Below are 25,294 nucleotides of genomic sequence, written 5' to 3' on the forward strand. Positions count from 1 at the left end.
CATACATTCTATACATGATGTACAATCAATGGCTCACAATATTATCACATAGTTGTGTATTCATCACCGTGAACATTTTTCACATTTGTGTCACTCCTGAAAAATAAATAAAAAGAAAAATCTCATACGTACCATACACCTTACCTCTCCCTCTCATTGACCACTAGTATTTCCATCTACCCAATACTACCCAATTTATTTCACCCTTTGTCCCCCCATTCTTTCTTTATTTTTTATCCATATTTTTTACTTATCTGTCAATACCCTGGATAAAAGGAGCATCAGACACAAGGTTTTCACAATCACACAGTCACACTGTAAACATTGTATCTTTATACAATCATCTTCAAGAATCTAAGCTACTGGAACACAGCTCAACAGTTTCAGGTACTTCCCTCTAGCCACTCCAGTACACCATAAACTTTTAAAAAAGGGATATCTATATAATGCATAAGAATAACTTTTTAACCCTGTTTGAAATCTCTCAGCCACTGAAATTTTATTTTGTCTCATTTCCCTTTTCCCCCTTTTGGCCAAGAAGGCTTTTTCCATTTCTTTATGCTGGGTCCTGGCTCATTCCAGGATTTCTGTCCCATGTTGCCAGGGAGATTTACACCCCTGGGACTCATGTCCCGTGTAGGAGGGAGAGCAGTGAGTTCATCCACTGAGTTGGTTTAGAGAGAGAGGCCACATCTGAGCAACAAAAGCGGTTCCTTTGGGGTGAGTCTTAGGCAGAATTATCAGTAGGCATAGCTTCTGCTTTTCAGGGATAAGATCATAGTGGCAAGCCTTAAGATTGAGGGCTTAGATTATTGAACTGGTTGTCCCCACTGCTTATGAGAATGTCAGGAATTCCCCAGATGAGTAAGTTGGATATTTCTTCCAGTTCCCTAAAACTAACCTGGACAAACCAACAAAAGCACATGCTTTATTCAAGATTCCATAGTACCATGCTGTTTTGATCACTGTGGCTTTATAATAAGTTTTAAAATCCTGAAGTGTTAATCCTCCCACTTTGTTCTTCTTTTTTAGGATGTTTTTAGCTATTCAGGGTCTCTTTCCCTTCCAGATGAATTTGGTAACTAGCTTTTCCAAGTCTTCAAAGTAGGTTGTTGTAATTTTGATTGGTACTGCATTGAATCTGTAGATGAATCTGGGTAGAATTGACATCTTAACTACATTTAACCTTCCTATCCATGAGCAGGGAATGTCTTTCCATCTATTTAGATCTTCTTTGATTTCTTTTAGCAATGTTATGTAGTTTTCTGTGTGCAAGTCCTTTAACATCCCTAATTAACTTCATTCTTAGATACCTGATTCTTTTAGTTGCTATTTTGAATGGAATTTTTTCCTTATTGACTCCTCAGTTAGGTCATTGCTCATGTATAGAAACCTTATTGATTTTTGCACATTAACTTTATATCCTGCCACCTTCCTGAATTTGTTTGTTATCTCAAGTAACTTTGTTGTAGGTTTCTCAGGATTTTCCAAGTATAGTATGCTGCCCATCTTTTAATGCAATAAAGCTATAAGAATTACTGCAGTTCAGGGAGATGATTTTTGGACTGATAGGCCATCTGATCTCCTGCTACACATTTAGTAATAAACTTTTACTCTCTTTGAAACTCTGGTGTCCCAGGAATTGGTCATTTGAGAACACAGGCAAAAGAATTCACTGCCTTTGTCTGGTAACAATGGCATAAAGATTGGCTCATTCAAGATTCTGTTTCAGATTTTGGATGTTGCTTTCAAGTTAGCAACACTTGAAAAACCTACTCCATTTTTTTTTTTGTATTTTAACCCTCCTGGAAGTCTCATTTATTCAAACATTCATTCTTTCAACCAATGTGTATGGATTACCTTCCATAGGCAGTAACTGTGCTAGGTATTAGGACATAGCAATGAACAAAAGTTTGCCCTCAACTACCAATAATTGTTTTATTTAAAAGCATACCATATTGGGGTGCAAGTGTAGTTCAGTGATAGAATTCTCACCTGCCACGTGGAAGACCTGGGCTCGATTCCTGGTCCATGCACTTCCCCCACCACCACCACCAAGAAAAAGCACACCATATTAATACCAATGCACAAAGTATCTACTCTACTTCATATTAAGTTTCTCGTGTTCCATACTCTGAACACCATCTAGGAAAACAACAGAGTCAATATTTGGTCATGGTAGTGGTAGTGGAAAATTGGTAAATCCCCGTACTTTTAAATTCCAATATTCAATTTGCTTTTTCATAGGAGATACAAGAGAGCTCTTTTTCTCTTTTTAGCCAATGTTCTATGACAAAAACGTATCTAGATTTCATTTTTCCTTGGTGTGCAAATTCAGTCACCACCTTCCCATTCCAATATGCTCAGCCATCTAGTGGCAAAAGAAGGTAAATGTAGGCTACACAGCGTAAAGAAAAACATCAATTTGTTTCTGTTCTGTTCCACGAGGGGAATTTCATGCAAAACATGCTTGTTCGTTTCAAAACATGGATTCTTTTTTAATTGAATCATTAATGTGGAACCTAATCTGCTCCCTTCTATTCTCTTTTCCATTCCCTTTCTTGCTTCCCATTTTGAATCTTCAAGGAAGCTCCTAATTGAGTCTACTTTCCCAAATCACTTTCTGTGACTTTAATTCAGAGGTCACAAATTCAAATACCTCCAGGAAGATGGCGGCTTAGTAAGACACGCGGATCTTAGTTTCTTCTCCAGGACACCTACTAGGGGAGTAGAAACGATACAGAAAGCGCCCAAAGCCACAACAGAGATAAAAAAGACAGCGTACCCCATCCTGGAACGGCTGGCTGGCTGAGAGAAGCAGCTCGGGTGAGATCGCCGAGGCGCGCGGGCCTTACCGGGCGGGGTGGCAAGCGGCCGGAGTTACTCCCTTCCCCCTTCCCGGGCCGGCTGGGAGAATTGGAGAGGCGGTCCCCTGAAACAAAGACGGCTGGCGCCCACACCACGCGCAGCCCCCGGACCAACTGAGAGAATTGGATCGGAAACCCCCAGGCCGCGGAGAACGGTGACGGGTGGGGGAGGCCCCTTCCAAACCCGTGACTCCCGGGGAACGTGCACTCTCTCGGGCGGGCCGCTGCCGCTGGCGCCCTCCCACCACGCTTGTTGCCCAGGGCCGACTAGGAAATTCGGACGGGCTCTTTCCCTGGCTGCGGCGACCAGCAACCCTCCCTGTGTCCGGACCCCGGGCCAGCTCAAGCCGTTTCGGCTAGCGAACCCCCAGGACGGCGAGAGTTTTCCAAAGTTTAAGGTCCCACAGCACCTTTTACTGGTGGGACCCGCAGAAAAACGTGTGCCACGAGCGCCACCTACTGGGCAGGATAAGAAAAACAGAACCCAGAGATTTCACAGAAAAATATTACAACCTTGCTGGGTCCAACACCAAGAGAAATCTGAATAAATGCCCAGACGCCAGCAGCAGAAGATAACTGTCCACGCTCAAAAGATTGAGAATATGGCTCAGTCAAAGGAACAAACCAATAGCTCAAATGAGACACAAGAGCTGAGACAACTAATGCTGAATATACGAACAGAAATGGAAAACCTCTTCAAAAATGAAATCGATAAATTGAGGGAGGACATGAAGAGGACATGGGCTGAACATAAAGAAGAAATAGAAAAACTGAAAAAACAAATCGCAGAACTTATGGAAATGAAGGATAAAGTAGCAAACATAGAAAAAATAATGGATAGCTACAATGATAGATTTAAAGAGACAGAAGATAGAATTAGTGATTTGGAGGATGGAACATCTGAATTCCAAAAAGAAACAGAAACTATAGGGAAAAGAATGGAAAAATTTGAACAGGGTATCAGGGAACTCAAGGACAATATGAACCGCACAAATATACGTGTTGTGGGTGTCCCAGAAGGAGAAGAGAAGGGAAAAGGAGGAGAAAAACTAATGGAAGAAATTATCACTGAAAATTTCCCAACTCTTATGAAAGACCTAAAATTACAGATCCAAGAAGTGCAGCGCACCCCAAAGAGATTAGACCCAAATAGGCGTTCTCCAAGACACTTACTAGTTAGAATGTCAGAGGTCAAAGAGAAAGAGAAGATCTTGAAAGCAGCAAGAGAAAAACAATCCATTACATACAAGGGAAACCCAATAAGATTTTGTGTAGATTTCTCAGCAGAAACCATGGAAGCTAGAAGACAGTGGGATGATATATTTAAAATACTAAAAGAGAAAAACTGCCAACCAAGACTCCTATATCCAGCAAAATTATCCTTCAAAAATGAGGGAGAAATTAAAACATTCTCAGACAAAAAGTCACTGAAAGAATTTGTGACCAAGAGACCAGCTCTGCAAGAAATACTAAAGGGAGCACTAGAGTCAGATACAAAAAGACAGAAGAGAGAGATATGGAAAAGAGTGTAGAAAGAAGGAAAATCAGATATGATATATATAATACAAAAGGCAAAATGTTAGAGGAAAATATTATCCAAACAGTAATAACACTAAATGTCAATGGACTGAATTCCCCAATCAAAAAACATAGATTGGCAGAATGGATTAAAAAACAGGATCCTTCTATATGCTGTCTACAGGAAACACATCTTAGACCCAAAGATAAACATAGGTTGAAAGTGAAAGGTTGGGAAAAGATATTTCATGCAAATAACAACCAGAAAAGAGCAGGAGTGGCTATACTAATATCCAACAAATTAGACTTCAAATGTAAAACAGTTAAAAGAGACAAAGAAGGACACTATATACTAATAAAAGGAACAATTAAACAAGAAGACATAACAATCATAAATATTTACGCACCGAATCAGAATGCCCCAAAATACGTGAGGAATATACTGCAAACATTGAAAAGGGAAATAGACTCATATACCATAATAGTTGGAGACTTCAACACACCACTCTCATCAAGGGACAGAACATCTAGACAGAGGATCAACAAAGAAATAGAGAATCTGAATATTACTATAAATGAACTAGACTTAATAGACATTTATAGGACATTACATCCCACAACAGCAGGATACACCTTTTTCTCAAGTGCTCATGGATCATTCTCAAAGATAGACCATATGCTGGGTCACAAAGCAAGTCTTAACAAATTTAAAAAGATTGAAATCTTACACAACACTTTCTCGGACCATAAAGGAATGATGTTGGAAATCAATAATAGGCAGAGTGCCAGAAAATTCACAAATACGTGGAGGCTCAACAACACACTCCTAAACAACGACTGGGTCAAAGAAGAAATTGCAAGGGAAATTAGCAAATACCTCGAGGCGAATGAAAATGAAAACACAACATATCAAAACTTATGGGACGCAGCAAAGGCAGTGCTAAGAGGGAAATTTATTGCCCTAAATGCCTATATCAGAAAAGAAGAAAAGGCAAAAATGCAGGAATTAACTATCCATTTGGAAGAACTGGAGAAAGAACAGCAAGCTAACCCCAAAGCAAGCAAAAGGAAAGAAATAACAAAGATTAGAGCACAAATAAATGAAATTGAAAACATGAAAACAATAGAGAATATCAATAAGGCCAGAAGTTGGTTCTATGAGAAAATCAATAAGATTGATGGGCCCTTAGCAAGATTGACAAAAAGAAGAAGAGAGAGGATGCAAATAAATAAGATCAGAAATGGAAGAGGAGACATAACTACTGACCTCACAGAAATAAAGGAGGTAATAACAGGATACTATGAACAACTTTACGCTAATAAATACAACAATGTAGAGGAAATGGACGGGTTCCTGGAAAGACATGAACAACCAACTTTGACTCAAGAAGACATAGATGACCTCAACAAACCAATCACAAGTAAAGAAATTGAATTAGTCATTCAAAAGCTTCCTAAAAAGAAAAGTCCAGGACCAGATGGCTTCACATGTGAATTCTACCAAACGTTCCAGAAAGAATTAGTACCAATTCTCTTCAAACTCTTCAAAAAAATCGAAGTGGAGGGAAAACTACCTAATTCATTCTATGAAGCCAACATCACCCTCATACCAAAACCAGGCAAAGATATTACAAAAAAAGAAAACTACAGACCAATCTCTCTAATGAATACAGATGCAAAAATCCTCAATAAAATTCTAGCAAATCGTATCCAACAGCACATTAAAAGAATTATACATCATGACCAAGTAGGATTCATCCCAGGTATGCAAGGATGGTTCAACATAAGAAAATCAATTAATGTAATACACCATATCAACAAATCAAAGCAGAAAAATCACATGATCATCTCAATTGATGCAGAGAAGGCATTCGACAAGATTCAACATCCTTTCCTGTTGAAAACACTTCAAAAGATAGGAATACAAGGGAACTTCCTTAAAATGATAGAGGGAATATATGAAAAACCCACAGCTAATATCATCCTCAATGGGGAAAAATTGAAAACTTTCCCCCTAAGATCAGGAACAAGACAAGGATGTCCACTATCACCACTATTATTCAACATTGTGTTGGAGGTTCTAGCCAGAGCAATTAGACAAGAAAAAGAAATACAAGGCATCAAAATTGGAAAGGAAGAAGTAAAACTATCACTGTTTGCAGACGATATGATACTATATGTCGAAAACCCGGAAAAATCCACAACAAAACTACTAGAGCTAATAAATGAGTACAGCAAAGTAGCAGGTTACAAGATCAACATTCAAAAATCTGTAGCATTTCTATACACTAGTAATGAACAAGCGGAGGGGGAAATCAAGAAACGAATCCCATTTACAATTGCAACTAAAAGAATAAAATACCTAGGAATAAATTTAACTAAAGAGACAAAAAACCTATATAAAGAAAACTACAAAAAACTGCTAAAAGAAATCACAGAAGACCTAAATAGATGGAAGGGCATACCGTGTTCATGGATTGGAAGACTAAATATAGTTAAGATGTCAATCCTACCTAAATTGATTTACAGATTCAATGCAATACCAATCAAAATCCCAACAACTTATTTTTCAGAAATAGAAAAACCAATAAGCAAATTTATCTGGAAGGGCAGGGTGCCCCGAATTGCTAAAAACATCTTGAGGAAAAAAAACGAAGCTGGAGGTCTCGCGCTGCCTGACTTTAAGGCATATTATGAAGCCACAGTGGTCAAAACAGCATGGTATTGGCATAAAGATAGATATATCGACCAATGGAATCGAATAGAGTGCTCAGATATAGACCCTCTCATCTATGGACATTTGATCTTTGATAAGGCAGTCAAGCCAACTCACCTGGGACAGAGCAGTCTCTTCAATAAATGGTGCCTAGAGAACTGGATATCCATATGCAAAAGAATGAAAGAAGACCCATCTCTCACACCCTATACAAAAGTTAACTCAAAATGGATCAAAGATCTAAACATTAGGTCTAAGACCATAAAACAGTTAGAGGAAAATGTTGGGAGATATCTTATGGATCTTACAACTGGAGGCGGTTTTATGGACCTTAAACCTAAAGCAAGAGCACTGAAGAAGGAAATAAATAAATGGGAACTCCTCAAAATTAAACACTTTTGTGCATCAAAGAACTTCATCAAGAAAGTAGAAAGACAGCCTTCACAATGGGAGACAATATTTGGAAACGACATATCAGATAAAGGTCTAGTATCCAGAATTTATAAAGAGATTGTTCATCTCAACAACAAAAAGACAGCCAACCCAATTACAAAATGGGAAAAAGACTTGAACAGACACCTCTCAGAAGAGGAAATACGGATGGCCAAGAGGCACATGAAGAGATGCTCAATGTCCCTGGCCATTAGAGAAATGCAAATCAAAACCACAATGAGATATCATCTCACACCCACCAGAATGGCCATTATCAACAAAACAGAAAATGACAAGTGCTGGAGAGGATGCGGAGAAAGAGGCACACTTATCCACTGTTGGTGGGAATGTCAAAGGGTGCAACCACTGTGGAAGGCAGTTTGGCGGTTCCTCAAAAAGCTGAATATAGAACTGCCATACGACCCAGCAATACCATTGCTAGGTATCTACTCAAAGGACTTAAGGGCAAAGACACAAACGGACATTTGCACACCAATGTTTATAGCAGCATTATTTACAATTGCAAAGAGATGGAAACAGCCAAAATCTCCATCAACAGAAGAGTGGCTAAACAAACTGTGGTATATACATACGATGGAATATTATGCAGCTTTAAGACAAGATAAACTTATGAACCATGTAATAACATGGATGGACCTAGAGAATATTATGCTGAGTGAATCCAGCCAAAAACTAAAGGACAAATACTGTATGGTCCCACTGATGTGAACGGACATTCGAGAATAAACTTGAAATATGTCATTGGTAACAGAGTTCAGCAGGAGTTAGAAACAGGGTAAGACAATGGGTAATTGAAGCTGAAGGGATACAGACTGTGCAACAGGACTAGATACAAAAACTCAAAAATGGACAGCACAATAATACCTAATTGTAAAGTAATCATGTTAAAACACTGAATGAAGCTGCATCTGAGCTATAGGTTTTTGTTTTGTTTTGTGTTGTTTTGTTTTGATTTTACTATTATTACTTTTATTTTTTTCTCTATATTAACATTCTATATCTTTTTCGGTTATGTTGCTAGTTCTTCTAAACCAATGCAAATGTACTAAGAAATGATGATCATGCATCTATGTGATGATGTTAAGAATTAATGATTGCATGTGTAGAATGGTATGATCTCTAAATGTTGGGTTAATTTCTTTTTTTCCGTTAATTAAAAAAAAAAAAAAAGAGAAGGGATAATTGGAGATGAAGGGATACAGACTGTACAACGGGACTGGATATAAAAACTCAGAAATGGACAGCACAATACTACCCAATTGTAATGCAATTATGTTAAAACACTGAATGAAGCTGCATGTGAGGTATAGGTTTTTTGTTTTTGTTTTTTTTTTGTTTTTTTTCTTTCTATTATTGTTTTAATTCTTATTCTGTTGTCTTTTTATTTCTTTTTCTAAATCGACGCAAATGTACTAAGAAATGATGAATATGCAACTATGTGATGTTATTAAGAATTACTGATTGTACATGTAGATTGGAATGATTTCTAATTGTTTTGTTAATTCTTTTTTTAATTAAAAAAAAAAAATTCAAATACCTCCAGGAACTAGACAGGAAAGATAAATAAGTGATGAGGGCTCAGGTCGGAAAACTGGGCAGTTGAGGGGACTGTGGGAAACCTCAGAATACAGGTCCCAGGCAGAGAAGGCCACAGGTCAGTTGGTACTTAAATGAAAAGCTTGGTTAACCGATCTTCTGATTTTCAAAAGAGCCAGGAATCTGGAGGTTTATGTAAAATATCCCAATTTGTAAATGTTGGATGGGTCAAAAGAAAACGTTTCTCCCTTCGATGCCATTTGTGACATCTCCCCTCAATGGTAATGAATTCAAAACACTAAAAGCACACATTAGGTTTCCAGAGTAGCCTTGAAGGATATAAGTTGAGTTCTGTGATCCAAACTCACTATGAAAGAAAAAGGGAAAGGAAGAATTCTTATCAGGAGTATAGTGTTTTATTGGTCTACTTAATACATTTTTATCAGTCCGATTAGTAGATATTCGTTCTGCAGTTTTACCAAACATAGCAAAGTAATCCATCTTGCATGTAAGAAAGAGGAGATAAAACAATATTCAATTAAAATGCATATGTTTAATTTTGCCTTTATTCATGTAAATAAACACTTGTCCTGGCCCTGGAATTAATAAAAGTGATTACCTATGGGGAGTAGGAAGAGGGAAAGGTAGAAAAGTATGATGTGGTGGTGAAGTGTCTCAATGTGTATTTTTAATTTTGTTTTTATGTTTGAAACAGGTTAATGTATTATGTATTCAAAAATGAAAAATTTTAAATTAAAATAGAAAGTATTAACATGTCAATTTTTTTTCATTGCACACAAGTATGCTGGGCTGAAAAATAAATTAGGAATCATAAAGTATATAATAAGATAAAATTTTGTGAAAGAAATAGAATTGTAATACCAGTTCAAGAAGAAGAAATCTGATAGCTAAAGAAAAAATTTTTCATTCATTCCTTAAATGGATAATGCTCTTTAAATTATATCAAATAGCTGTGGTATTTATAGTCCATTGGACACATTTAACAATTGTATGATAGTTTTATTTTCAAATGCCAATATTTGCAACTACTTCCTTTACAACTGTTTAATTCTATGATAAAAATTTTAGATATTGATAGAAAAGTGGGCTGGGTATGCGTATATTTTTTCAAAATTCTTTTGGGGATGCATAAACAAAAAAAGTTCAAAGATCATTGATTTTTATATTCCTGCATTGGAAACCACTGGACTCACTCGTTTGTCTCCAGAAGGCCAAAGTTATGTTACACATGATGACAGCGGTCACAAAGTAATAACTCAGAACACAGCCATATAGGTTGCATACCATTTTTAAGTACACAATATAGTGGCATTAATTACTTTTACAACATTGTGCTACTATCACTACCTTCCATTACTAAAACTTTTTCATCGCCGAAAATAGAAACCCTACCCTTTAAGCAAAAACCTCCCATTCTCCCTCCCTACAGCTCCTGCAACCTCTTATCTTTTTTCTGTCTCTGTAAAGTTGTCTAGTCTAGATAGTTCATATATGTGGAATCATACAATATTTGTCCTGTTGTGTCTGGCATATTTACTTAGCATAATGTTTTCAAGCTTCAACCATGTTGTTGTATGTATCAGAACTTTATTCCTGTTTACAGTTGCATAGTATTCCATAGTATATATTAACCATATTTTGTTTATTCATTCATCTGTTGATGGACACAGGTTGCTTCTACCTTTTGACTATTGTGAATAATGCTTCTATGAACATTGGTATACATATATTTGTTCAAGTCCCTGTTTTCAATTCTTTGGGGGTATACCTAAGAGTGGAATTGCTGGATTATATGGCAATTCTATATTTAAATTTTGAGGAACTGCCAAACCATTTTCCATAGTGGCTGCATCATTTTACATTCCCATCAGAGTTCCAGTTTCCCCACACTCTTGTCAGGACTTGTGAGTTTATGCTACTTTTTTCTTTTCTTTTTATTTATTTTTTGTTTTGTTTTAGTTTATGTTTTTTTAATAATAGGCACTCTATTAGGTGTAAAGTGGTATCTCATTGTGATTTTCATTTGCATTTCCCTAATAGCTAATGATGTTGAGCATTTTTGCATGTATTTGACCATTATGTGTGTGTGTGTGTATACACATACATACATACAGAGAGGGAGATGCCTATTCAAGTACTTTGTCCATTTTTTTCTTTTTTTTATTAATTTAAAATTTTTTTTTAAAAATAACAACAAACACAAACATTCTTAACAATGGTCATTCCATTCTACATATATAATCAGTAATTTGCAATATCATCACATAGTTGCATATTCATCATCGTGATCATTTCTTAGAACATTTGCATCAATTCAGAAAAAGAAATAAAAAGACATCAGAAAAAAATTCATATATACCATACCCCTTACCCCTCCCTTTCATTGATCACTAGCATTTCAATCTAAGTTTATTTTAATATTTGTACCCCCTATTATTTATTTTTATTCCATATGTTTTACTCATTGGTTGATAAGGTAGATAAAAGGAGCATCAGACACAAGGTTTTTCACAATCACACAGTCACATCGTGAAAGCTATATCATTATACAATCATCTTCAAGAAACATGACTACTGGAACATAGCCCTACATTTTCAGGCAGTTCCCTCCAGCCTCTCCATTACATCTTGACTAACAAGGTGATATCTATTTCATGCATAAGAATAACCTCCAGGATAACTTCGTGACTCTGTTTGGAATCTCTCAGTCATTGACACTTTATTTTGTCTCATTTCACTCTTCCCTGTTTTGGTTGAGAAGATTTTCTCAATCCCTTGATGCTAAGTCCCAGCGCATTCTAGGATTTCTGTCCCACCTTGCCAGGAAGGTCCACACCCCTGGGAGTCATGTCCCATATAGAGAGGAGAGGGCAGTGAGTTTGCTTGTTGTACTGGCTGGAGAGAAGGCCAATCTGAGCAACAAAAGAGGTTCTCTTGGGGGTGACTCTTAGGCCTAATTTTAAGTAGGCTTGACCTATTCTTTGTGGGGTTAAGTTTCACATGAACAAACCCCAAGATTGGGGGCTCAGCCTATAGCTTTGGTTGTCCCCACTGCTTGTGAGAATATCAAGAATTCAATTTGGGGAAGTTGAATTTTCCCCCTGTCTCACCATTCCTCGAAGGGGACTTTGCAGATAGTTTTTTATTCACAATCGAAGAAAACAACTATTGAACAATTTTTTGTTCAAATGATTCTGAGATTTATCAGGGCATCACTTTGGACAAACCAACAAAATCTCATGCCCTATTCAAAGCTCCATGTACTTATGGTGTTCAATTAAGCTGTCTACATAAGTTATATTAGGAAATACACTAGTCAAGATATAAATTTTGTACCAAATAAACATTTTTGCTTTGGTCTCACACATAAGTTAAAATTTTAAAATATTAATTACCATCTATTTTCAACACCCTGCACTAATGACATTCCTTTGTTCTTCCTCATGTAAAAACATTTTTTTAATTTGTACTTTGTCCATTTTTTTAACTGGGTTATTTGGTTTCTTGTTGTTGAACTGTAGAAGTTCTTTATGTATTCTAAATATTAAATTCTTGCCACATATAAGATTTCCAAATATTTTCTCCCATTCTATAGATTGTCTTTTTCACTCTCCTGACTCTGTCCTTTGAAACACACACAGACATACACACACACACACACACACACACACACACACACGCACACCAGAAAGTTTTAAGTTCTGTAGGAATGGGTCCCAGCAGAGGTAAATTTAGATGTTCATAGCTAGGTCCAGAGTATGACATGAGGAATGGCAGAATCACATAGTGAGAGTGCAGAGGAGGGCAAAATGACAGGCAGAAAGTATTCGACTCAAAGTTGCCTAGGCCAATCTGCTCGATGCCATGTTGGGATGCATCCAGGTGAATTTAAAGCCAAAAGTCCTATGAAGATCTCATCATATCTGCCTATTACAAAGCCCACCACACACTCCGGGGGCGGGGGGGGGGGCTGCGTTTAACCCCTGGTTTCTCTCTTGGGCTCCTGGGAAATGTTATAAAAAAGAATTAATAAAAGCTTGAAATGAAAATGATCGAAACTACTTTTCCTATTCAAATAAGAACTGAATATTAACCATATTTAATCTTTGTTGATGCTAAATGAAAACTAAATAATTACTTCTTAACATTAGGTTCAATCTTTGCCCTTGTAGTTTCCGTTTATACCCCTTACCATGAGAAATGCCAGACCTGAGGCAATCCCTCATCTCCCATTTGCTGATACACTCAAGTCTCTTTACATTAATTATTCTGCACCTTTCTCCCACCCCTCTCCAATTTCTGAGCTTCTCTCCCTGTTCCCTCTGTAATTCACGTTCATCATCAGCAAAATCCTCCACATCCTCAACCTTTTCTCTGAATATTCCCTTTACCTTCTTGTTCTAATTAAAGTCTGGCACTTTCCTGTGGTTACTGCTGTCCCTGCAGCCTTCTCAGAGTCCTCTACTACAGGACTTAGGTGGGAGAAGGGTCCTTTTGTTCCTTTAGGCTCTTCTCCCTCCATCCTTCAATTCTTCCCTCTGTCCAGTAATTTTTTAACTCATGCCCTGTTATTGAGTCACTCCCCACTCTTCATTGTTACAGTTACCTTCTCACTGTCAGATCAGCCTATCTTATTTCTCAAAGACTTTAAGTTTCTGATACTGGTATCCTCTCCAGCACTCCTCCTGTCCTAAGTCTCATTGTTCAGGATATGTACATAGTTAATCCTTACACTGTTCTGTCTTTGACTCTCCTCCAATGATCCTGTCTTCCACCCCTCTATTTCTTACTGCCAATGGACATACTCTACCCTCAACTTCATCATTCCTTCACAATCTCAATTTCATGTAATACATTCTCTAATTATGACTTTGTTGTAGTCACTGTAGAAGCAAGATGGACCAAACCATCTAAAACTTGGTTCTGATGACAAAACTGATTGTACCACACATGCACCAAGAGAGTATGAAAAAATTTCTTACCCACATAATGAGGCTTTCTAGGGAAAGTAGGGCAGGCTCTTAAGCAGGTCCAATAGTGGCTTGAGTGAGCAGAGAGGACTAAAAATCCAGTTGCCTGCTTGGGATGTCATGGTGGTTAGGCAGTGAGGCCAGGATGAGAGGGTTCCCTCACACAGCCTTGGTCTTGCATGATATAATCCCCTCACCCTCACCCGAGCACCAAAGGAGAGCTCCAGAACTTTCTTTCCAGCTTTCCCAGATGTGGGGCAGTAGGGGGAGGAGAGTGGCAAGCTTGAAAGCTGTTAGCAAACATAAAAAATGGAGTCAGATTCCTTTTATGCTCTTCCTATCTTTCTAGATCATTCCCTCTTGTTCCCTGACTTCTATAATCCCTCAATCCTACAAGAACTTGCAATTCATTGATCTTATCACCTGTTTACTGTCCTTAACACTTCCAGTTCCATTTTCCTTCTTCATCCAGCTTAAACTCCAAGGTGAATCATAATCACTACGTTGCATACATCCTTCAGCTTCTTGCCCCTCTCTTCTGGCTCTTACTCTCTTGGTAAAACCTGATTAGATTGAATTCTGAGCCTACTCTGAGACTGCATCCTGGCAGCCAATTGTCTCTAGAGAAAAAAGCACAATCACACTGACATGCCCCACTTAAATTCATGACCATGAACCTCAAGTGGGCCCTTAATGACATGCAGCAAGCATACTATGTTCTCCTAGTCCATTCGCCCTTCCATTCTCCTAGATGACTGTTTAACACCGTCTTTTCTCCTTAAACCCCCATTACTCTTACCACCTCTCAGCTGATGACCTTGCTTCCAATGTCTCTGAGAAAACTGAAACAATCAGAAAAGAACTTCCACAGACTTCCATTACTACCCCTGTCTGCCTGTTTGTATGGGTGAGCAGTCTGTACTTCTGCCTACATGTGATCCTTCCAATAGTGTGCTAGAGTCCAAACCCTCTATTCTTCTCAAGAACACTACTTCAGCAAGTTTCCCTTCTCACCCCTACATTAATATTTCTTTCTCTTCTGGACCATTCCCATCAAATACAAATATTTCTCCAAACTTTTTTTTTTTCAAACAACTTCAGACTCCACTTCCACTACCAGTTACTGACTATGCTGGTTTGAAAGGATGCATATACCCTTGAAAAGCCATGTTTTAATCAAAATCCCATTTCTTATAGGCAGAATAATCCCTATTCAATACTGTATGTAATTAGATCATCTCCCTGGAGATGCAACCCAATCAAGAGTGGTTGTCAAGCTCGATTAGGGGAGATGTGTCTCCATCCATTTGGGTCAGTCTTGCTTGGTTTACTGGAATCCTATAAAAGAGGAAACATTTTGGAGAATGGGAGACTTCTAAGAGCAGAGAATGAAATAGCCACCAGAAGCAGAGTCTACCAGCCAGCGACCTTTGGAGATGAAGAAGGAAATGCCTCCTAAGGAGCTTCATGAAACAGGAAGCCAGGAAAGAAAGCTATCAGATGACACCATGTTCACCATGTGCCTTCTCACTTGACAGAGAAACCCTGAACTTCATTGGCCGTCTTGAACCAAGGTATCTTTACCTGGATGCCTTAGATTGGACATTTCTATAGACTTGTTTTAATTGGGACATTATCTTGGCCTTAGAACTGTAAACTAGCAACTCATTAAATTCCCCTTTTTAAAAGCTGTTCTGTTTCTGGTATATTGCATTCTGGCAGCTAGCAGACTAGAGCACTGACCCATTTGAGGGCTCCCCTCTGCAACAGAACTGCTCAAAAGAATTGTCTATATTAGCTTTCATTCATCCCCCCCAATTTTTTCTCAAATCCCCTTGACTCAAGCTATTTCCCTATTGTTCCCAATGGCCTCCATGTTACTAAATCCGATGCTCAGTTCTCACTCATTTGAACCCATAATCAACATTCGACACATGAGCATTCACTCTTCCTTTATACGCTATCTTCACTTGGCTTTCAGGGCGTTTCACTCTTGGTTCTCCTCCTTCTTCATTGGGTTTCCTTTGCTGATTCATCCACTTCTTCCCTTTTAAAGCTGAATAATCCCCAGGGCTTGGTCCTTGATTCTCTTCTACTTACACTCATTCCCTTCGTGATCTTTTCCATTGTCATGGTTTTAAATATTATCTCAATGTTGGCACCTCTCCTAAATCTCTAGCTTGGACTACTCTCCTTCCTCAACTCAGACTTGTATATCCAACTGCCTTCTCAAGGCCTCCACTTGGATTTCTGATATCTCAAACTTATGTTCAAAACAGAAATACTGATTTCCCACCTCAAACCTACTCTACCTGTATCTTCACCATCTCAGTTGATTTGTTTTTTTTTCTTAGCCCCTATCTACTTTATCACTCTATTAATTTTATTTATTACATTATTCATTGCTTATTTCCCCCATCCCCAAAATGTACGCTCCACAAGCGCAGGGAGTTTTGCCTGTTTTGTTCACTCATGATTCACAATCAACTAAAAAAGTGTCTGGGTGCTCAAAAATATTTATTTTTTTTATGAATGAACTAAACCAGCAGGATTCCTTTTCTGCATGCTCAAACATTATTGAAGGCTCTTAACTCAGACTGAAAATAAAAAAAACAAAAACAAGCAAAACCGGGTTCATCCGCCAGCAAGAAAATACTACCGAGGTTTAAAGCCCTGTGGGCCTGTGTGCGTTGCGGGGAAAGGCACATGGGAAGGTTCTCTCTTCAGAAACTGAAAACACGAGAACAAGGCTTGTGTGTCGAGAGAGTCAAGTGTTGCTGCTGAGGAAACTTCTCAGAGCCAAAGGCACCAATGAGTCTTCAATGACCACCAAACTTTGTTAAACCCACAAGAAAGCGTAGCATTTGGGGTTAAAAAAAAAAAAAAAGCGGCAAGACCGCATCTTTCACCATTCCGAGTCACTCGGATGAACAGCTGTTCTACCACGAGGGTAGCTTTTTTCCCTTATTTGGACCTCACTGTCAAAAGAAAGACACCACACCCTGCATTTCGTAGACTTAACTGAGTAGCTATGCCACGTCCCAGTTCTACAGCCTTCGGGGCTATATTTTATTCTGTCATTCTCTTTTGACTCAGGGTTCTTGGGAAAACGTCTCTGAAGCGGTTTAAAACAATGCAAACCAAAAAAGTCAGATTTGTTTATTTATCTATTTTAAGTTTAAGGCCAGCAGAGGAGAACCGGACTGGGGCGGGGAGGGGAGGGGGGCGCACGTGGAGTTCAGCAAAAAGAAACCTGTCTGCGTTGGCTCCGCTGCGCGGCCGCCGAGCCGGGCCTCTGGGGATGCGCCAGTCGGCGTCTCTGGCTGCGGCAGACATCCCCCCCACCCCCACCCCCCACTCTGCCGGGTAAGAACGAGCCAGTGCCAAAAGAAAGGAGCAACAAGCTTTCCTGAATTTCATTGCAACCATCCCAGAAACGCCCTGACTGGGGGCGCAAAGACTACATAGCGGGACCTGCAGACCGAGGATGTGGGAGAGGGGAACCGGGTGCAGGCGGCCGGGTCTTCGCTACCGCTTGCCGCACGTGCCCCACTCCCCGTACTGCTCGCCCCGCCCCGCGCGAGGCGTGCGACACCCCCTCCCTCCTACGCGCGCCTTCCCTTTAAGCGTGAGGCGCAGTCGGATTTCTGTCGGCGGAAGCAAGGCGGGACTCCCCTTTATGGCGAAGTCGGCGGCAGCCGCTTTGACAGCCGCGGCTGTGCCAGCAGAGCGGGAGGCCGGGCCTCGCGCGGCGGGCCACCGTCACCGCAGCGGGGCCGGGGGGAGTGGAGAGCGCGGCGCAGCGGGGGCGGGGGCGGAGGAGTGGGCGGGCTCGGCCGGGCAAGAGGCGGGGAGACCGGCCGCCAGCGCTCGGGGTCCGCCTCTGACTGCGGCGCGGCGGGGCGATGTATGATTACCATGGCGAGGAGTCTCTGTCCGGGGGCCTGGCTAAGGAAACCCTATTACCTCCAGGTAGGCCGGCGACGACCTCACCACCCACCGTGGGTTCACCCCGCCGTGCCCCTTCCTGCGCCGCGAGGGACTCGCCCGCTCCCTCCGCCCTCCCTCGGTCGGCGCCGGCCCGAACCCCGCTGCCCCCTGCCGTCGGCACCTGGCGGCGCGCCCTCCCGGGCTGCCCCAGCTCCGCATCCCCCACGACGCGCTGCCGGCGCCTGCCTCGGCTCCCCTGCTTCTCCTGCGTCCCACCCCGCCTTTCTTCGGGAGCCCGGGCCTCCCTTCCAGGGCTGACCTTCGCCACCGATTGTCCCGAGGCGTGACCTGGGAGCGACCCCGCGCCCCGAGCACTGTCCCCAGCCTCCGCCCCTCTCAGTCCGGGCTCGGGATGTGCCTCCGTCTTCTCCCTGGTCTTATTACCCTCCCTTCTCCTCCTTGGGCCCGACAGGACGTGTATTTTTGACCGTGTGTTTTGGGTCTTCGGTGGTAGGAAAGGTGGTGTGTCATTCCTTCGTGTTTTAGAAAATTGTGAAAATCATAGCAATTTGTCACATCAGTTTTCAGAAACCTCCGGGATGCGGCATGTGCCTGGTGCTTGAACTCCTTGGTTCAGTCTTCCTATCACACCCGTGATTTAAATGGGAGGTAGAGTTTGCAAGCCCAAGGGGAGGCGGATGGTGTTTGCTTTTTAAAAGAAAAGGGGACAGTGTCTGGTGTACCGATCTGAAATAGCCCAGCAATGCAAACATAATTCGCAGTCCTGTCGTGTGTACTGCTTGCATGTTAATGTTTCATGATTTCTCGTTTCACTCTCGGTTTCGCTGCCAGTCCGTGCCTTCGAACCCTGTCACTGTCTTCATATACTCTTTGGTCACCAGGGGGACCTAGTAGATGCCGTGCGTATCTAAGCCCAAATCCATCACCCCCATGGAAAAACAACTACAAATCAGTGCCTCTGTGGGTCAGCAGTATTGTCTGCATTCGAGGACAGTATTCCTTTACCTCTTACATTCAGAGGCTCAGAGATATTGGTAGATTATTTCCAGAAAAGAATGTATGGTCAGCTGGTGCTTTTATAATTTATGAAAAAAGTTGAGAAGGAACCATCATGGGGCAAGTAAGTGTTACATTTTGTTTGAAATTGTGTTTGTAAACCATTACCCTGCAGTGAGTGATGTATTGCAAATTGGCAGCATGATTTGACAGTCGGTGATACAAAGGGTGTGTGAGGAAACTGACCGCTCTGGGTCTTGTGGCAGCTCCACCAGTAGTAATTGTGCTTTGAGTAACAGTTGCACAACCTAGTGTTTTATGAATTAAGAGCATAAGGTAAGGTCAGGTACCTATTTGTAACCTCTTATATCTTTCCAGGCTCTAGTCCTAAAATAAGCTTATTGCAATATTTAAAGTGTTTTCCCTAAAAGTACCTAGGTTTCTATTTCTATGCTTGACCATACTGATTTGGTTGCAGACTTCTAGATTTTTATTCTTTTGGCTGTAAATACTCTCCACAGATGTGGCTGTGACAACATTTTTTTGGCACAACAGCACAAGAGCTTTCATAGTGGCTGAGTTAACACTAGTTTTACAAATAGTTATGCTTCTATAAATGGCAGACATTTAGCATTTCTGCCTTTCTGCCTTTGCCTATTACGTATTACCGAATTAAAGTAAATTCAGATTTTAAACAATGCAAAGGAATTTCAGGGCAGAGTGATATTTTAGTAGGTTGTTTCTATGTAAAATAATTATTTAATAGAAACTTTATCGGTTGTAGTATAGTATTTGAGATTAAAAATAAATTTAAAACCTGCCAATTAGAGTCCCAGGGAACTTGTGTTTAATTATCTTCCTGGTATTAATATTAATTATCTCTGCATTTTCTTGTTAGTTGTCTCTCACCCTACTGATTCATTTTAACCAAGGTGTAGGGAAAAAAAAAAGCGTTTCCATTACCCAAGTATCATACCCTCTTCTGCTCCCTATTGCCTAAATGCTTCACCATCTGCTTTTTACGCTTCCTCTCCCACGAGGTGCTTCAACTTTAAAATTGTTTGAGGCAAAGTCAAAATAAGATATTTTCAACTAGTTTCTCTGCCACTGAAGGAAGAATTAATATATACAGTACGCCTTTTCCTTTTTTTTTTTCCTTGTTTTGTGGTCAAATTGAGAATAAAATCATGTTCCTTTAGGAACAGCATGAAGCATGAGAACAGAGCTGAGTCTGTTCTCATTTGTAAATATGGTTTATTATGACCTTGAAAAAGTTACTTAACCTTTTGGTTACACAGTTTCCATATCATAAAGTAGATATTGTAGTTCTTAGCAGAGTATATCCCATGAATGTAGTGATGATAAGCTAGATAAAGTTAAATGTATTTTGTGGCACTTTTACTATATTTTTAATAGAAAAGCTTATGATGTTAAATGGTTAATATGTTTAGGTAAATACGTTTAATTCTTTCAACTGAAGGTTCCAGGCTTTTTTTCCTTTTTTACTTATTGAGTATTTATTGAACTAGGTGCATATATGAGTAATCCTACCAAATCAATCATTTACTTAATAAATATTTGTTGGATGCCTGTTACATGCCGGAAACTGTCCACAGATGTGGCTGTGACAACATTTTTTTGGCACAACAGCATAAGAGCTTTCATAGTGGCTGAGTTAACACTAGTTTTACAAATAGTTATGCTTCTATAAATGGCAGACATTTAGCATTTCTGCCTTTGCCTATTACGTATAATTGAATTAAAGTAAATTCAGATTTTAAACAATCCAATTTTTTAAAGGTGCTGAAGATTCTACCAGAGCTAAGAAAATACTTTTTTTGGTCTTAATGGAGCTTAAGAGCTAGGGGAGGGTCAGATATTAATCAAATAATCACAGATATATGTAGTTACAACAGTAAGTGCTGTGAAGAAAAAGGCAAGGCATGAAAGACTGCCTGAGAGGCAGAGAACAGTTTCTCTCATTTAATATCTGTTTTGTTGTGGGAATTTTTATACTTAATGTAAAATCAGGAAAGAATAAAGAACTGTCTTATACCCATCATTTGGCCTTAACAACTATTAGCATTTTATTTCATTTCACCTTCCTCATGGTTCCTTCCCAACTAAAGTATTTCAAAGCAAATCTCAGCACATCTTTTATCCAAATACCTCAGTATGCATTTCTAACAGATAAGGATATTTTTAGATATAACCACAATACCATTATTATGCCTAACAAAGCTAATAACAATTACTTATTTTCCTCCTACCCCCTCCTAGATATGCACCACTGTGGTAGTTAGAGTCAGGTGTCAACTTCACCTTGCTAGTGAAGGTACCTAGTTCTGTTGCTGTGGACATGAGCCAATGATATGTGAACCTCATCTGTTGCTCATCACATCTGCAGTCAGCTAAGAGGTGTGCCTGCTGTAATGAATGATGTTTGATTTAATTGGCTGGAAGCTTAAATGAGAGAGCTCAATGTAGCACAGCCAAGCAGCTCAGCATACCTCATCTCATCACTCGCAGCTCAGCCCAGGCCTTTGGAGATGCAGAAAAAAATAGCCCCGGGGAAAGTTGTTGGAACCCAGAGTCCTGGAGAAAAGGCCAGCAGGGATCACCCTGTGCTTTCCCACGTAAGAAAGAACCTTGGTTGAAAGTTAGCTGCCTTTCCTCTGAAGAACTAATGAAATAAATTCCATTTTATTAAAAGCCAATCCGTCTCTGGTGTGTTGCATTCCGGCAGCTGGCAAACTAGAATAACCACCCTAAGAGGACTGACTAAATTCCATTTGCTGTGGAGTGGGTTTACTGTGATTTGAGAGGGTCTCGGTGAAAACAAAACGAAGCACCCTCCCCTTACCAGCCTGTTCATATCCATGTCAGCATTACTCATCTGAGGAAAAGTAATTCTCATTTCATGTTTTGGGAGAATGTTGTAGGATGCAGTTGTCCGATTTAAATAACATTTTCATACAAATGAATTATTTTGTTTTTGAGTGAGGCACAAATTGGTCAATAGGGATGAGAGATTCAGTTTTGTTTGAGTGTAGTGGAAAGGATGGAGTACAAGAAGGAATTGGGTTTCAGAGATGGGGCAAGGCCAAGGGCCCATGAGAGAGCATTTGCAGGAACCAGACTTGTACACCTGGAGTTTTGCTGTTTGTCTTCCCATGTCAAAGAGCAGTCATGTTCTGAGACGTTCAGGCCTTACTATTTGCAAGTTCCTCTTCTTGCAATTTACAGGGAGAAAATTTAAGCAGCTGATTTAAATATAAAGCATTTTCGTTAATCCAGATACCACTGTGGTCATTGATAATACTTCTAGAGAACTGTAGCATTATTCAATTAATAAATTTTTTCAGCCATTACATGGATTAGTCATTTATGGGCTAACGTGGGGACCTCATCACTGTTTATAGCTTGTTTATATGGCAGAATTCTATTGTTTGTGACAAAAAGAACTGCTGTAGTACATCCATGCAGTAGAATATTATTCAGTAATAAAGAGAAATGAAGTGCTGATAACATAACATGAAAGTACCTTGAAAACATTAAATATATAAGAAGACTTTCACAAGAGGCCACATGTTATATGATTCCATTTAAATGGAAATTCCAGAATAGACAAATCTTAGAGACAGGAAGTAGATTAGTGTTGTCTAGAACTGGGGGATGGTAGGACCTGGCAAGAGACTGCTTATGGGTACCGGGTTTCTTTTGGAGTGATGAAAATGTTCTAAAATTGTTTTGTTGATAGTTGCACAACTCTGTGAATATTGCAAAGACCATTGACTTGTACACTTTAAGTGAGTTAATTGTATGTATGATATGTAAATTATGTCTCAATAAAACTGTTTTTTATAAAAAGGAATTGAGTTTATTCCATGGATATGGTCCTTCCTTCTGCTTCTTGCTGCAGATTACACCAATGTCAGCTTTATGGTGCAGGTAACACTTCTTCCAGAGGAGTGGTGCAGGCACAGTGCCTGTGCTGCCTCTCTTTGAGCCAGGAGAGCTTGTGACCTGCCTGAAATAGAGAGCCCACAAACGCTTAACCAAGCTACAAGCTTCTCGTGGTGAAGCGTCATTCCCAGGGCAAGCTAATTTAGATACATTTATAAGTGTTTTCATGTTTTATCTGTTTCTAACAACAATACAGCTATTTTGTTGAAGCCTTACCTGGGAAATAGCACTTCCTGGGATGGCTCATTGTTGCAGCACATTGAACAGAGCAGAATCCTGCCTCTGAAATCAGAAACTGAGGATGTGTTAACTGATTCAGACCATTTTTAGGAGGTGTTTTTCTCTTATTCTTATGGAGCATTCTTCTCTTGGCCTGCGGGCTCTGGTAACCCTGAAAGACATCTGCGTTTGTCTCTTTTTTGGTTGTGTGTTTTTTTACAAAGTAGGATCTGCTTTGTTTAGAATTTGCTCATAGTCTGAATGGGTCTGATCACACAGTACCCCTGTAATTTGTTAGTTTTAGTTTGGAATAACTTCTTCCTTCCCATCATTAAGTCCTGGAAGAATGAAAGTTAAGACAATTTAGGGTAATTCTCTATACTTAGACTGTACACACTTTCCATTCCAGTCATTCAGCCTACAATTCTAATGGAATTTGAAGCCCAAGATACTTGGGTACTTTTGTAGTGGTTTTTCAAGCCCTTAAAATTGCAAAAGTTTTGAGTTTTTTTGAGGTGTCCTCTTAAAAATGACTGCACCAGGAGTCTCGGTATGTATTCAGTAGGGATGTCATGAATAAATACATTTCACACATGACTGCTATAGATTATTTTGTTTCTTTAAATATGGCTTAATGTGTGTATTTTTGTGGAATTTGGTACCAGGCAGGGTTACTGATGCAGATTAACTGGTAAAAGTGACAAATATTGTAATATGAGTAATTGTAAAATGTTGACAAATACTGTAATAAGGGTAATCACTTCATTAGACCTGCTGTTCAGAGCTAAGCTTTTGCCCAAAATTAAATTTCTAGAACTATGGGTAGCTTTCTGAAACTGGTGCATATACAAAGAATATATGCATCCTAGAATATCTTAAATTCAGCATAGAATTACAATGCAGCCATTGTATATTACCATTAGTTGCTATTTTGTCTCTATTAGAAATGGTGAAGACTGAGGCAGGTTTCACCCTCACCATGGTTTCAGACTGGGGCAGACAAAAGTAAAAGTACTTTCAATCATTGTCATCTTCCTGGTGCGCAAGTATTTCACCTTGATGGATTATAGTATTGTTTTGTATTCTTAATAGAAATAAATTAAATACGTTTTTAACGTTTTCACTTCTTAAAACTACTTTAAAAAAAAATAGCATACCATTCTCTTAAATGCTATCTTTTCACATCATCTGATCGATAAAATAAACTTCTTACATTTTAAGTATTTCCTGTCCATTTCTTGGCATTCAAATATTTTATGAACAGTTTTCCTTAAAAACCCCTTAACCTATAAAATATGTGAGCTTAGAAAACCAGGATATTAGAATGTGAACATTTTATAAAGACCCAAAGCATTAGTGGATGAATTTTTTCCTTAGAAATTTAGTCCCTTCTTGATTTATTGTTTCTGATTGATGTTTGTCTACAGAGTTACCAGTTATTGTAAATGAATTCCCTTTTCTTTCCTAAGCATCCAGTTAATCATGTTTGAGTATATTCTTATAAGAGAGATTTATAATGTAATAATCTTCTGAACTAACTAGGACTTCCATCTCAGACATGCAGAGTGTCAGGTGTCACAGACTTATAGATCCTACAGCTGGGACCACAGGTTTTACTTCCCACCCCCCACTGCTTGAAAATTGGAGCTTCTTACTTATTTTAAATTTAAAATATTGATCAACATGCCAATTTATGTACACTTGATTGGATCCTGAATTTAAAAAAAAAGGAAAAAAAAGCTGTAATGGATGTTTTTTGAGATCATTGGGGAAACTTGAAAATGGACTATATATTGACTAGCAGTATTATATTAATGCTATAGGAGAGTATCCTTTGTTTTTAGAAGATATAAGCTGAAATATTAACGGTAAAAAGTATCCTAAGGTTTTTAACTTACTTTCAAGTGGTTCAGGAAGAAAATGCTTGTGTATACATATAGAGAGCAGGGTTTCTCAACTTCAGCACTATTGACATTTTGGCCAGATAATTCTTTGTGGTAGGGGATAATCCTCTGCGTTGTAGGACATTTAGCAGCATCCCTGCCCTCTACCCACTGGGTGCCAGGAGTTCCCCCTACTCA

At 39.4% G+C, this 25,294-nt stretch overlaps 1 protein-coding gene across 2 annotated transcripts in view; it reads left to right on the forward strand.

Moving 5' to 3' along the window:
- The first annotated feature begins 17,904 nt into the window (after positions 1-17,904).
- The window catches only part of DIPK1A (divergent protein kinase domain 1A), a 146,869-nt gene continuing 139,479 nt past the window's right edge, over positions 17,905-25,294 (forward strand). The window contains exon 1 of one of the 2 annotated variants that reach the window (XM_077120256.1): positions 17,905-18,053. In XM_077120256.1, coding sequence (XP_076976371.1) covers positions 17,991-18,053 — 63 coding nt within the window. In that variant the 5' untranslated portion in view covers positions 17,905-17,990. The remainder of the gene's footprint in view (positions 18,054-25,294) is intronic. The other variant, XM_077120258.1, reaches the window with a different exon arrangement.

This window comes from Tamandua tetradactyla, chromosome 11, assembly GCF_023851605.1.
Source record: "Tamandua tetradactyla isolate mTamTet1 chromosome 11, mTamTet1.pri, whole genome shotgun sequence".
Lineage (NCBI taxonomy): Eukaryota > Metazoa > Chordata > Mammalia > Pilosa > Myrmecophagidae > Tamandua > Tamandua tetradactyla.